The sequence below is a fragment of the Aphelocoma coerulescens genome, chromosome 1A (genome assembly GCF_041296385.1).
Source record: "Aphelocoma coerulescens isolate FSJ_1873_10779 chromosome 1A, UR_Acoe_1.0, whole genome shotgun sequence".
In the NCBI taxonomy this organism is placed as follows: Eukaryota; Metazoa; Chordata; class Aves; order Passeriformes; family Corvidae; genus Aphelocoma; species Aphelocoma coerulescens.
In genome coordinates, this window is record NC_091014.1 from 56,253,932 (window position 1) to 56,267,567 (window position 13,636).

Sequence of the window (13,636 nt, forward strand, 5' to 3'; positions counted from 1 at the left end):
CATGAAAGCCCCAGTTCTGTTAGCTTTATCTTAAATTAAGGCCACATGATTTAAAAAAACTGTATCTTGCTACTTGTAGTGTTCATAGTAGCAGCAAAGCACTAAGCAAGTAATGAAAAAGCTGTGAAAACAAGTTGTCAGCTGCGTCTAGAAAGTTATTTATCCAATCTGAGGAAATAGCAATTTATATTGTTATCTGATTCACACATCAGAATTTCAGGGTTGTTTCCCATGCCTGGGACATTTGTAAGGGCTGCCTGAAGGCAGCAGCTACAAAAGGCTTTGGCTGGTTTTCCTTCACAGAGATCCCTCCTGCTGTAAGTTCTTTCACCATGCACACTGCACTGGTTTTCAGATCAGTGTCAGATACAATTCAGCTACAACTTGTGCAGATTTAAAACACTGTGATTTTGCTGTGGCCTGGAATTTTTGCTCTGTTCGCCTTTTTTTAAGATTTCAAAGTTAGTTTATTATCTGACTGATGCAATTTTCAAGGAAGACAATGCCTATGTTGAAGTTGGTAAGAGCAACTAGATGCTGAATACTTCTGGATATCCATGTTTCCATTGAATCATTCACTACAAAACCTGATTCACATTTCTCTTCATTTTAATGAGGTTATTCTAGATGCTAGATATTTTTAATGGTAAAACCCAGAATGAAAGCTCTGGGGAGGCAAAATCTACAGACCACATTTTCTGCTTCCCTTCACCTTTCCTGTTTTCTGAGTTCTTCTGTTTGCTGCTGGCTGTTTTCCCCAGCACAGGGAATCTGCAGCCATTGAGTCTGGATGGTGGTGGAATTGGGTTCTGTTTGATCCCATTTATGAGCCCACCTCTGGGGTGGGCAAGGAGGCATGCAAGTGGCACCTTGTGCTTCCAGGGCTGCTGATTCTCAGCCTGGTGCATCACCCCAGCCAGCCTGACGTACAGGCTCCTGCAAGGCACTGACCTTCGTAGTGCTTTGGTGGAGTCAGCTGAGCAGCAAGGGTGTCTGATTTGGAGTGGGGAAGGGGATGCTATGTCATAGCTATGGATTATTTTGATTGATTTTTTTTTTTTCCCCCAAGCATATCTAGGAAGATGCAGTGAATGTAGTGACAAAATCGATACACTATTGAAGGCTGCATTTTTCCAGGGTAAAGTGTTAAAGGACATGCTGCCATGGAAGACACTTTATCAGCCAAAATTCCATCTTACCATGCTGGGCAAGAAGCACTTCTTGTAGCTCAGAGAGTGCTGTGGTGCCATATATTCTGTGGGAAATTGAGGAATTCCATTAAGAAAATGGAAAAAAGTACTATTTAACAGAGAAGGGTGTCTGACAGAACCCTCATGAAGTTCAACAAGAAGTGCAAAACCTTGCACATGGGAACTACCCCATGAGCCAGGAATTTTCCCTTGCAACAATGACTGCATTAGAGGAAACGTTGACAGCAGATCAAGAGAGGTAACTGAACATTGGCACAGGTTGCCCAGTGAGATTGTGGAGTCCCTGTCCTTGGGCATAGTCAAAAGCCATCTGGACGTGGTCCCGTGCAACTGGCTCTGGGTGGCCATGCTTGCCCAGGGGGAGGTTGGACCAAATGACTTCCAGAGGTCCCTTCCAAGTTTTTTCTGTGATTTTGTGATGTTGTATGGAGTACAGCCTATTCATCAGGAAAAGTCAGGATAGAATTTTCCTATGGTAGGGAGGTAATCAGAAGTCATTAATGGGGGAAATGCTTTTAGAAGGGAAACTTTTATTTATACAAAAGAAATGCAGTCTTAAGTTTGTGCAGTTGCTAGCTAAAACTTTTGAGAGCTTTTTTTAATGGTACTGTTATATATCACCTCCCAATCCCAAGAAGCATGTAGCAAATCAGGCTGTTAAGCTGTCAACCTCCAGAGCTTCAGAGAAGATAATGAGAGAAGCATGTACTGTCCTACAGTCCCATAGAGCCTTAGTTTAGCTTTCCTCTGCTTTTGTGCTTGCTACTGTTCTAATGCTTCACTTTGTGTGTATGTGAACAAGCACTAAGGTAAGACAGCCAATACAAGCAAGGGTGACCTGCCCTTGTACAGATACTTCACTTACAGCTGTGGAGCAGTCAGTATTCACCTGGGAAGCCTGGGCAAGTTTCCCCATCATCTGTTCATCGAGAAAAAGAGCATATTAAAAAAGAATTTAAAAATCACACAATTCCCTGAAGAAGTACAGTGTAAGCGTTGAAGTGTGGCTTGGATATATTTGTGATGACTTGGTACAAGAGTTGTGCTCTGGGATCATAATGTGTGTGCAAAAAGACTCAAGTGTTTTTAAAAATAAAAATACCTAAGTGCTTGGGAATGTAGTCACTGTACAATTCATTCACAAAGAGAGAACAAGCCACCATTTCCTCCTGTCTCAGTCAAAGAAACAGGGAAACTTGATTTTCAGCTCCATGTCTGTATCAGACTTCTCTTTTAAAAACGACACTTTTGGTAACTGTAATGAACATTTATACAGTGGTAGCAACTGTGAGAAAGCTGAGTCAGGCTGTGTACTGCAACTGTGATTTAGTCAGCTTTTCCCAGAGATAGAGCACACTTAGAGAAGACAACTTACTCATGAAGTATAGCTGAACATGGGGACTGTTGCTTCCACCTTTCTGGCATTGACCAGATGGTCACTTATGTGCTGCATGAAGTCTCATGGGCTTGTGATTTTTATATTTGAATAATTCAGATAATTTAGTGTGTTTTCAGTCTTCAGTTACAAAAAGAATAAAGATGGTTCTGATGAAAGACCTTTAGTGGATAGATGCTATTTCACTTAAAAGAATCAATGTCAGTACCAGCTAAATGATTTTCTGTACTCTACTCTCATGAACAAAAATACAGATCTTGAGAATTAGAGATCCAAGGTGTGCTATTTCTGCTCAACTGGGAATTATACAAATGGCAAAGTATGTCACAGTTTTGTTTTGCTCTCTTCTTTTACTGACTGTTTTTTAATGTTCCTGATGTATCTTCTAGGAATATTTGTTCTCTGAAGGAAACTCTGATCTAGCTTGTTAGCAGATGATTCACAAACATGCCATATATGGGCCATTTTAACTATGCTAGAGAAACAAAATTGTATTAAAACTTACAGAAAGTATTTAGACAATATATAGAAAAATGGGTTTTTTGAGCAGAAGCCACACCCTTCTTAGATGACAGAGAGTCCTTTCGCCCTGCCCCCAGCAATGATCTGAGGTGATACAGAACAACCTCCAGGTCCTGTTCAAAACTAGGACAAGGACTAAGTACTTATTCCACATTGTACCTGTGTATTTCTTCTCATAAGACTACATCTAGTACCCAGAGAGTGAGCCTTCACAGTGCTCTTGTGTAGCATCAGGAGTTTTCCTTAACGTGAATTTGGAACTGTTACATAATTCATGAATAGCAAAGCCATGAAGAAATTATGCTGGGGACTAATTAGGATCTCTGTTTGTGTCTTAGTTAACTCTGCATCACAGGAGAGAAAACTGTGGATAAATTGAACAGATTGAGAGTCCCAGCTTCAACATATCCTCAAATCCAACGTGTGCCAGCTGTGAGGGACCATTTGGAATAGGGGCTGCCCCTTTCATTTTTAGAAGTGATCCCTTCAGCATCAGGCTTCAGGATGGCAGGCTTTTCGTGTCTGTGGGCCAGATCAGAAGGAACTGCCAGACAAGGGTTCCTTCCCTGCAGTGATACATGGCAGTGGTGTTAGAAAAGGGGAATCCTGAGAGCAAAGAAAATAACTGCACCTTGAAGGTGATTTACTTTTCCAGCCACCTTTTACCTTCCCTGCTTGTGTCAGCCTATTCATGCAACGTATGAACCCCTACCTTATTAGGCTTATTTGCATAAGCACACTGCGTGTTTTTCTGGAGAAGTATTTCAGCTAATATAATGAAGGACGTGCCATCCCAAATTAATAATGTAGCAATGGGTAAAAGCAAACTCAAGTCAATAAAATGACTGACTCTTTTAACATGTCAGGTATGACTGGTCTAGCACAAGGATATCAAGTGGCAGATTCAGAACAATACGGTTCGCAGAAGCAAAGTAGATACGGCTTTGCTTTGCTTTGCTTTGCTTTGCTTTGCTTTGCTTTGCTTTGCTTTGCTTTGCTTTGCTTTGCTGACACCTTGTTGTGATGGTCCATTCCTAAAGCCACCATGTGGGAGAGCAGGGACCACAAATAATTAGAGTTTTGAGGGTGTGAATTTGAAATTATCTCTGTTACACACAGAAGACATTTCTGGGGAGCATTGAGTTTTGAATAAACCAAACAAAACTTCACACTTCAGTTTGCACTTTCTGTTTTTATTTTATGATAATCTGCTTTTCCTGCCTTTCCCCTGAAATTCTTGTCTTTCTCCTTAAAGGTTTGCTCTACTTCCCTCTGTCTTTTTAATGAACTTTGTAGTGGGAGAGTGCTCTGTCCTGGTACAGGAATCCTGAGAATACAGAGAAAAGTTGTGTGCTATTTTAAAGGGAATAGAGCAGGTCAGCTTATATCATCAGAGGCCTTGTTACTTTATATTCAAAAAGAGATTTGCTCTAAGCACCTGTTATTAGCCTTTCTTCAACCACGCTTCCACCTTCCAAATGTAGGAACACATACTTTTACAGAAGGTTTTCTCTAAGGATTTTGGAGGAAATGAGTTTTTTTGTGCAAATGTTGTTTCATTTAATAAAATTTATAACAGCAGTGAATAGTAAACAACAGAATAGATCTCCTTGCTTTTATGAGTACAGAGTTTCTGCCTACTTTCTCTATGTAACATGCCAGGATGAATCCTGAAATCTGTCTCACTCAAGTCCCCTGTAGACAAAATACTGATTGAAGTTAATGAGAGCACAACTCAAGGGAAAAATTAAAATCTGGGAATTATAGTGCATGTTAAAACAAACAAGAGGAGTTTCAGACAGGGAAATAGGAACTTCTCAAAAACTTCTGTATCCCACTTTAAGCAGAAACTTTTGATACTTTCTTTGTGAAGAAAACAGAGAGAAAACTAAACATAGCTTGTGGAACATCCTGGTGCCAATAGTGCCAATTCCATATCAGAATTTAGTCTCCCAGCTTCATTTTAGAAGCTGTACAATGTTTTGTTTAGCCCTTACTGAAGAAATGAAAATGTCTGAGTTTGCCACATTCAATACATAAAACCAAAAAATGTGGCTAAAAATGTTCTGTCACTTTCTAGACTTTTGAGCATGTCTGTGTAATCACAGTAGTTTTAAGTTAAAGATGTAAGGCTAGAGGAAAATTTGAGTTTGAAAGAAACAAGGGTTTTTTTGCAATTATCTGGCCCATTATTTCAAATGAGTGGCCTTTTGAAACTCTGACCTCCAAATCTATAAAAAATATAAAGAAAATATTATGCTTGTTACTTCTGCATCAGAGAAAATTTTGAGAATGACTAACACAAATTTTTTTGCAGGTAATGTACAATATACCTGAAGTTTTAGACTAAAATTGTATTTCAGTTTTATCAGGACACATGGATGTCTCAGAATGAATTCTACCAGACCAGAAAGGCTCAACTAATTTTAGTTATATTGTGTAAAGAGGTTGCCTCTAAGAACTCTTTTTCCCCAAGCTTTCAGAAACTATAGTGTATTTCAGAGCTTCTGAAGTAAATTTAAAAACAGACTTTTAGATGGCTTTCCACTTCAGAGATCTTCCACTACTGCAAGAAACGAGTGTCAGGAAAAGTTTCTCTTTCTAATGAAGATTATTTTTTCTTCCTCTTTCCCACTTCCCATTTCCTGTCAAGTCTGAAGTGTCTTGGATCCCCAACAAACACTACTCTGGGATTTACGGGCTGATGAAGTTGGTTCTGACTAAGACTCTACCTTCCAATCTTGAGCGAGTCATTGTCCTCGACACAGACATTACATTTGCCACTGACATTGCTGAGCTATGGGCCGTCTTTCACAAGTTCAAAGGTATTTTAATGATTTTTTTTACTGTCCTTATTTGCGGGGGGAGGGAGAATGATAAGGCAAGCAGTACAGTGGGGGTGAAAGGGCTAGCTGAGGTTTGTTAAATGTTTTTGCTCTTCCAGTTTTTGGTGTTTGAATGTAATTGTGCACTTTGTGAGCCCTTTCTCAATGATGTTCTGTATGGAATAATTGACAACACCGATTATCTATGTAGTTTGTTTTTTTGGTGTGATTATTTGGGGCAGGTTAGAGCCTGACAATATAGTAGATGATAAAGAATGATGAGCATGCTGTAGTTATGTACTGTTCAATACCGCTTACTCTATACTTGGAAAAACTTGGGGTTTGTTATATTTTTTATTAATAAAACTTCATTATTACTTTCAGTGTAACTTTTCAATATAACCACTGAAAATGAGTGAAGCTGGGATCAGTCTTGAACTAGGAAGGAAAATGAAGGGAGCAGAGTTACACCTGTGAATAGAATTAAGTTGCTGCTTAATGAGTTGATAAAGGGTTCTGGATTTTAAGTACCTAAAATAGTTTCCCCTACCTCTTCCCATTTCCCACAGTTCCTTGAAAATGTTATTCATAGTTGGACCAAGAAAGGAGACTTTCAGAGCAACTCTGTAAGGAGATGCTGACAAAAACATTTCCCACTACCCTGTCAAAAGCAGAGCACTTTCTGGCTAGAACACTGCTAAAACCTTTTAATTCTTGCAGGTTCCAGTGTTGCCAGCTGTTCAGAATCAGAGACATACCCTACTGTTCTCCTCTTGCCCTCAGAATATGTATTACAGGGCTGGTAAGTGTAGAGACAGTCCAGCATCCCAGTTTAAAGGTTTACAACCGTGCAAAAGCATAGCCTTGATGTGTTTCATCAGCACTCTCAAAATTATCTCAAGCACAGTCAGCCTAACCAAATGGGAGTATTTATTTAGAGAAGCCAAAATGCACCACTACATTTGGAGGGAGCCAGGAAAGAGCACATTTACTGTACTTATCCCCTGCTGAAATCCACAAGGCCTGCCTTTCCCAGTACCCAGCTCCAGGGCAGGACGTATTAGCTTCAGCTCTACAGTCAAGGACTGGGTTACTTGGAGAAGTGTTTACTTCTTCATGCATTTGTTTCCTTTCCCTTCTGTGGATACACTGATGTCTTTTCAGCAAGCCAGAAGCAATCACCTTTTTACTTAATTGAATTATTCACAAGCTTTCTTTATTAAGGATTATAAAATTTTCCCTTCTCTTCAGGTATCATTCCGACCTCTTCACCAAGCTTTTCCCTGCGCTGAACCTTGAGTTTCATGTAAACATGCACCTTGGCAACCATAAGTAACATAAATGTATGCATAGGAAATAATGCTGTGCTACTGTACTGTCTCACTGTGTGCAGCTGTCCCATTAATAGCAATATTTGACTGAAAATGGTGTATTGGCATGTTGTAGCAGGAAATGAAATGTGGGTAAAGAGAACTTGGGCATAGAGGACTGCATGGGCAAAGAGAGCAAAATCTGACTTGAGGCAATGAGGGGGATTGTCTCCTTGCTTATAATTTCTGTAATTTCAGTGAAGATCCCTTGCTTTTTTACTGGGGGAACGAAACCAAGCATGAAGACTGCTTGTGAAGAGAGGAATGTGGAGTAGAGGCAGATGTAAGATTGGAAGGAAGTACAGGCATAAAATATGGAAATATGGAGAAGAATAATGAATGGAAGTAAAATGTGTATAAATCAGTCTCCATAGAGCTAGGCAAGAATGTTCATCTGGTTAGAGCTGTGAAAAACTCTTACACATGGAGACAGAATTCCTGTGCTACTGCACTCATAACATGCATAGCACAACTCCTAAATGCATGATTTTGTAAGTTGTCCCGTGTGTCTTTTTAATTCCAGCTGACCACCTGCTTCTGCACAGTTTTTTAATCCTGGCAATAAATTGGTCAGTGTCTACATCCCCTCATCTCCCAGGCAGTCATGCACAAACAAAGAATAGATGAGACAATCCCATAGCCCCAGGTGTCGAGCTGGGAGAAGACTTTAGATCCTAAATGCTGGGGAGGTGAGAGAAGATGTCCAAGCACAGGCTTGTTCCCCAGCCTGTGTCATAGGCTGCAGTTCCATTAGCAAAGATGACCTTGATGATGGTGACATCAGAGTTGAGTGTTGAAGGGTAAGAATCAGAGGGAAAGCCAACAAAGCAGATACCGTGGTGGGAGTCTGTTGTAAACCACCCAGCTGGGATGAGGAGGCCGAAGAAATATTCTGTAAGGAGCTGGGAAGTCTCACAATCACTAGCCCTTGTTTTCATGGGGGACTTGAACTTACCAGAGGTCTGCTGGAAATACAACACAGGGAGAGGAAGCAGTCCAGGAACCTCTGGAGTGTGTGGAAGATAATTTCCTGACACAGCTGGTGGGGGAGCCAGCCAGGGGCAGTGCCTGTCTGAATCAGTCAGCAGACCTGGCTAACCAGGGAGGTCCCAGTGGTCTGGAGGTTAATAAATGTGATGCCCATCTACAAGAAGGGCTGGAAAGAGGATCTGGGGAATTAGAGGCCTGTCAGCCTGACCTTGGTGCCAGGGAAGGCCATGGCACAGGTCACCTTGAGTGCCATCATGCAGCGTGTGCAGGGCAACGAGGAGATCAGACCCCATCAGCATGCGTTTGTGAAAGGCAGGTCCTGCTTGCCCCACCTCATCTCTTTCTGTGACAAGATGACCCACTTAGTGGATGAGAGAATGGCTGTGGATATTGTCTACCTAAACTTTAGTAAAGCCTTTGACATGGTTTCCCATAGCATTCTCACAGAAACTGGCTTCCCATGACTTAGATGTGTTCTCTGGATGAAAAGCTGGCTGGATGGCTGGGCCCAGAGAGTGGTGGTGAATGGAGCTAAATACATTTGGCAGCCAGTCACTAGTGGTGTCTCCCAGGGCTCAGTACTGGGGTCAGTTTGATGTAATATCTTTATCGATGATCTGGACAAGGGGATCAGCTGCACGCTTGGCCAACAGCAAGTTGTGTGGGAGTGCTGATCTGCTGGAGGGCAGGAAAGCTCTGGGCAGGAAGGATCTGGACAGGCTGAATTGATGGGCCAAGGCCAGTTCTGTGAGTTTCAACAAGGCAAAGTGTCGGGTCCTGCACCTGGGTCACAAGACCCCATGCAGCACTACAGGTTTGGGGCAGAATGGTTGGAAAACTGTCCAGTGGGAAAGGATCTCTGGGTGCTGGTCAACAGCAGCTGAACATGAGCCAGTGTGTGCCCAGATGGCCAAGAAGGCCAACAGCATCCTGGCCTGTATCAGCAATAGTGTGTCCAGCCGGGACCAGAGCAGTGATTGTGCCCTTGTACTCAGCACTGGTGAGGCCACACCTCAAATCCCATGGTCATATCTGGGCCCCTCACTGCAAGAAAGACATTGAGGTGGTGGAGCAGGTCTAGAGAAGGGCAACGGAAAATTTCTTCATGGATAGGGTTGACAAGCATTGGAACAGACTGCCCAGGAAGTTGTGGAGTCACCATCCACGGGTGCATTTAAAAGCTGTGTAGATGTGGCATTTAGGGACAGGGTTTAGTGGTGGACTTGGTAGTGTTACTTTGATGGTAGGATGTAAAGGTCTTTTTCAACCTAAATAGTTGTATTGTTCCATGATTCAATGGAAATGGAAGGAAGGGCAAGTAATTTGGAGAGATACTGATACTCTTTTACTGCTTTGTAAAAGCTTGGCCTAAATTCTGTGGTGATTCTCAGTTTTTCCTAAGTGTCTTTATTTCTTCTGTCTGCATTACAAAAGATGGAAAGATTGTCTCATGTCATTAGCCCCAAATATTCCTCCAAAGGATATTTTACTAAACTAATGTTTTAATCTCTTCCTTGTTTCTCTCTCAGAAGTCCCAGGTAAGTTTATGAAGATTTCTTGGGGGCAGTCTAGAATGTTTGTTGAAATATTACATAAGCAGAAGAATAATTAAACTTCTATGAAGGGAAATGCTACTCTCCAAAGGATGCTATCATTACATCCAACCCCAGTTAGGAGGGCAGCTTTAGACCCACTGGGTCTCTTTCTAGAAATGTCTAACAAGCAGTTGCTGGCTGGAAGCCACCGTTACAAACCTGCCTACACCAGGATGCTTTTTGAGCAAATTAAAGAATTTTGCACATCAGTGCAGGAAAGGCAAGAGCTTCTGTCTGCAGGTTGCTGCAAGGTAACTGATGAGGCAGTCCAGCACAGCCTTTTCCAAATTGCAGCCTCACATGGAGAAGGTCCTAGAGTCTGTGATTCTTTCTGTGCCTGGGAAGACTTTTCTTCCCAACAAAAATAGTGATAAAGAGAGACCAGTAGCTCAGATTCTTTCTCTCTCGGACACCATGCTTGGAAGAAACTCAGATTCAGGACTGCTTTGTAATATACCAGGTCTGATTTGCTGTGTTGAAGGGCCTATAGTATGTTTTAAATAGCACCTGAAATACCCAGAATCCTTGTTCTGCAAAGGCTCTTCTTCCAGTCATCTTAAGAGTTGCTGGAAAGATCAGACCCTTACATAGTAATTTAATATCTTAGGTGGTAACGGTACTACTGCATTCACTCTGTAGATGGAAAAAAGGGAGTAGGATTTCTTTGTGAATTATTGCTCTTCTGCCCTTTTCTGATAAGCTCTTTGCATACGCCCTTACAATAAATGATCCAACTGTTCTGTAGCAGAGTGCAGAAATTTAAAAATCTCTTCTTTGAAGTGGCAACCTTAGGCTTTTGGAGAAATTCATACTTCTCTTTGGTAGCCTGAAACAGTGGCTCAAGCAATGTCACATTTAACAGTTTCTCTTAGGAGTCAGTGGGGGTCGTATAATTATTAATCCTTTTATATACAAGCTCCAATCTCTGTGCATAAATATGTCTTTGGGAACCCACAACTTGAATTTTAAGAGCCATATCCAGCTTTTCAGCTGGGATTTGGGCATTTCTGCTTTAGCCTCATTCTCTCTTGCTCTGTAGATAGGTAGACTGTTTTCCTCTAGGACTGATACATACCTCCAAAATACTGATTTCAGAGGTTTGAGTCTGCAGCCAGTCTGGTGAAGATAACCTGTCATGCATGTTTTCTGTGACTTAGTTGACACTGATTATGTTTCCTATTCATCTTTCACTAGATTTTGACAGTTCTAAACTTGAGAAAGTACCTAGCCTAAGGGCAAAAGAGTGGGACTGTAGATCATAGTGTATTCTTGGATGAAGTGCTTCAGACAACAGGGATTAGTAACCAATATGTTTTTATTGCAGAAACTGTGCAAATTCTTCTGAGAAAAAAATGAGTCCGAAGCTATGTTCTGTGCCATCAATCTTAAAAGTTCTTTTAAAGGCCACATCTGCTGATTGCTTTGTTATTCCTGCTCACCCAAACTCTTGGTACTGTAATGTGGGTTCTTTTATTCCAGGGCTCTGATTTTTAATTTTACTGTATGTTAAATACAGATTCTCACTTTATTTGGGACCTGACTACAGCAGTCATCATAATCATTTGTGTTACAAGTTGCAGTTTCAGTCTGGATCACAGTGTCTGTGCTGGGTGCTCCAAACGTAAATAATTAGCAAGAGACTCTCTTTGTGCTTGACCTAGTATCAGGTGACAGTTCTTGTGTCTGCCTTGTTCCTTTAGGCCATTGCTGTGTGTGAGTCACAGCTGAGACTCACAAATGAGACCTGAATAATCCCTGTAGAGATCAGTGTTGAGGAGCTCTGTGTTAAATTGAACGCTGCATCAAAGGGCATTATGATATTTCTAAGTACATGTCAAAACTCAGAGGCTGTATTGAACAGTGATGTCTTACTACGACTGCATGTTAGCCTCACATTCCAGCTAGATGATACGATGAATATTTTAAGTACTTTCAAACAACAGAGACTGGATAATACTCAGCTAGTGCATTTCAAATAACTCTACTTGTATATTAAGTCTCCCAGAGAATATAAGCTACGATTAGTGTTCATCTGTGCAAGTAAGTCTTCTCTGGAAAGCTGACCTCCATTAACCAAGCATACAAGAAGGAGAAATGGCAAACTTGACAGGAATACTGAGATTCACGTATTCATACCTTGCATGAATAAAAACATGCTATAAAAGCTGTTTGCTTTGTGTCAGGAGCTCAAACAATGATAAAAATCCATACTGACATCATAAATACCAGAAAAGGTCAGCAGCGATTTTGGTGCAGGATCAAGTGCCCACAGCTGAAGAGGGACTGGCACATAGTCAATCCCAAACTTAAAATTTGCAAACACTCAGCATGTGGGTGCTTTGGCATATTGCTCTGCAGAATGCCTGAGGTAACAATCTATGTTCATACTATTTTTGCAGCTTCTTCACGAAAAAGAGCAAACAAACAAAAATGAGAAAAATCATAACCGTCACAAATTTAAGCATCTTGTGTAGGAGTTTTAGTAATTATATTCCTACAAGAACTATTATACATAAGGGTGTAATGTTAAATGCATGCATAACTTTTCATTTGTGTGTGAATTTAGCATGCCAGAAAGTGAGATGCTGATGGCACTGGTGAGAGTCAGGCAGAGTCAGCAGGTGCTGTATAAATTTCCCTGAATTTGGCTCTACCAGTGAAGCCCCATTTTAATAAACTATACCTGTCATAGCCCTTGACTCTCCTGCAATGATTGTGCTTTTTATAGGTGTGCTTTTCTTGTGATGATGTAAAATACTCAGTTGTTGCCAAGATTAAAATTTAAAATTCACTGGCACCTATGGCTCAAGGCAGGATTTGAGCCACAGAATTGATTCTGGGCAGGTTCTGTAGTTCAGTCTGTCAGTTTACACTGAGTAAATCATTAAAGCTTCCAGATGATTTTGAGACAGGATCTCTGCAGGCTGACACAGTGTTTGTGTTAAATCCTGCAGAGATCTTTCTGTTTCTTCTGGTCAGTAAAGCAGGCTTTCTTTTCTTACTAATCAAGAGGAAGGTATTAGCAACATGCACCTTAGTGTGTATAAAAATCCATGGTATGAGTCAGTCTTTTTGTGAAGGAAACAGGATCATATTGTAGCAGAGTGCATTAATAAAATTGTCAGGCAGCTATTAAAATAGCTTCAAATTATCTGAATTTTTATAAGTGTCTAAAAAGGCCGAATGGCACTTGTCTTTGCTCATAAAAGAAACATCTGTTAGGTTCTGAAAGATTTGTGTAAGTATTTAATGGTTAGACTACAGTGCATAGCTCATCCCAGGGTTATTACACAAATGAAATACAGTTTCTCTTTGAAAAGGTCCCCGTGGAGGCTCTATCTGCTTAAGATTTTCTATTCTTGATTGTTATATTGTGGTGTGTTCTTTTCTGCTACAGAATCTTTGAAGCTTCATTGATAAAGAATTTTATTAGTTAGCTATAGCTGATAGAAATATTGAGGGGTGTTGTGCTCTGGTGTCTCACAATGCTGTTATCATCTGTGTGTGAAACTATAGGAGAATACTGATTTATTTTGGTGAAGAGAGAAAGTAAGGGGTTAGGATATTTGGGAAAAAAGACAAGTTTCTAACTGTGATAAGGGGTTAATTTTGCTGACTGTAATTAGGAGGGGATCAAACGAAGAGGTGGGACTTGCTGATTCTGTGGGTCTAGGGAAAAACACTTCTGTCTCTCCACACTTTTCAGATAAGCTGACTGGATGGAAGT

The 13,636-nt window shown here is 40.9% G+C and overlaps 1 protein-coding gene across 3 annotated transcripts in view; it reads left to right on the top strand.

Annotated features, from left to right (window-relative positions):
- Positions 1–13,636, top strand: part of LARGE1 (LARGE xylosyl- and glucuronyltransferase 1) — a 278,578-nt gene that overhangs the window by 160,537 nt on the left and 104,405 nt on the right. For all 3 annotated transcript variants that reach the window (XM_069002929.1, XM_069002931.1, XM_069002930.1), the window contains one exon: positions 5,783–5,954. In XM_069002929.1, coding sequence (XP_068859030.1) covers positions 5,783–5,954 — 172 coding nt within the window. The remainder of the gene's footprint in view (positions 1–5,782; positions 5,955–13,636) is intronic.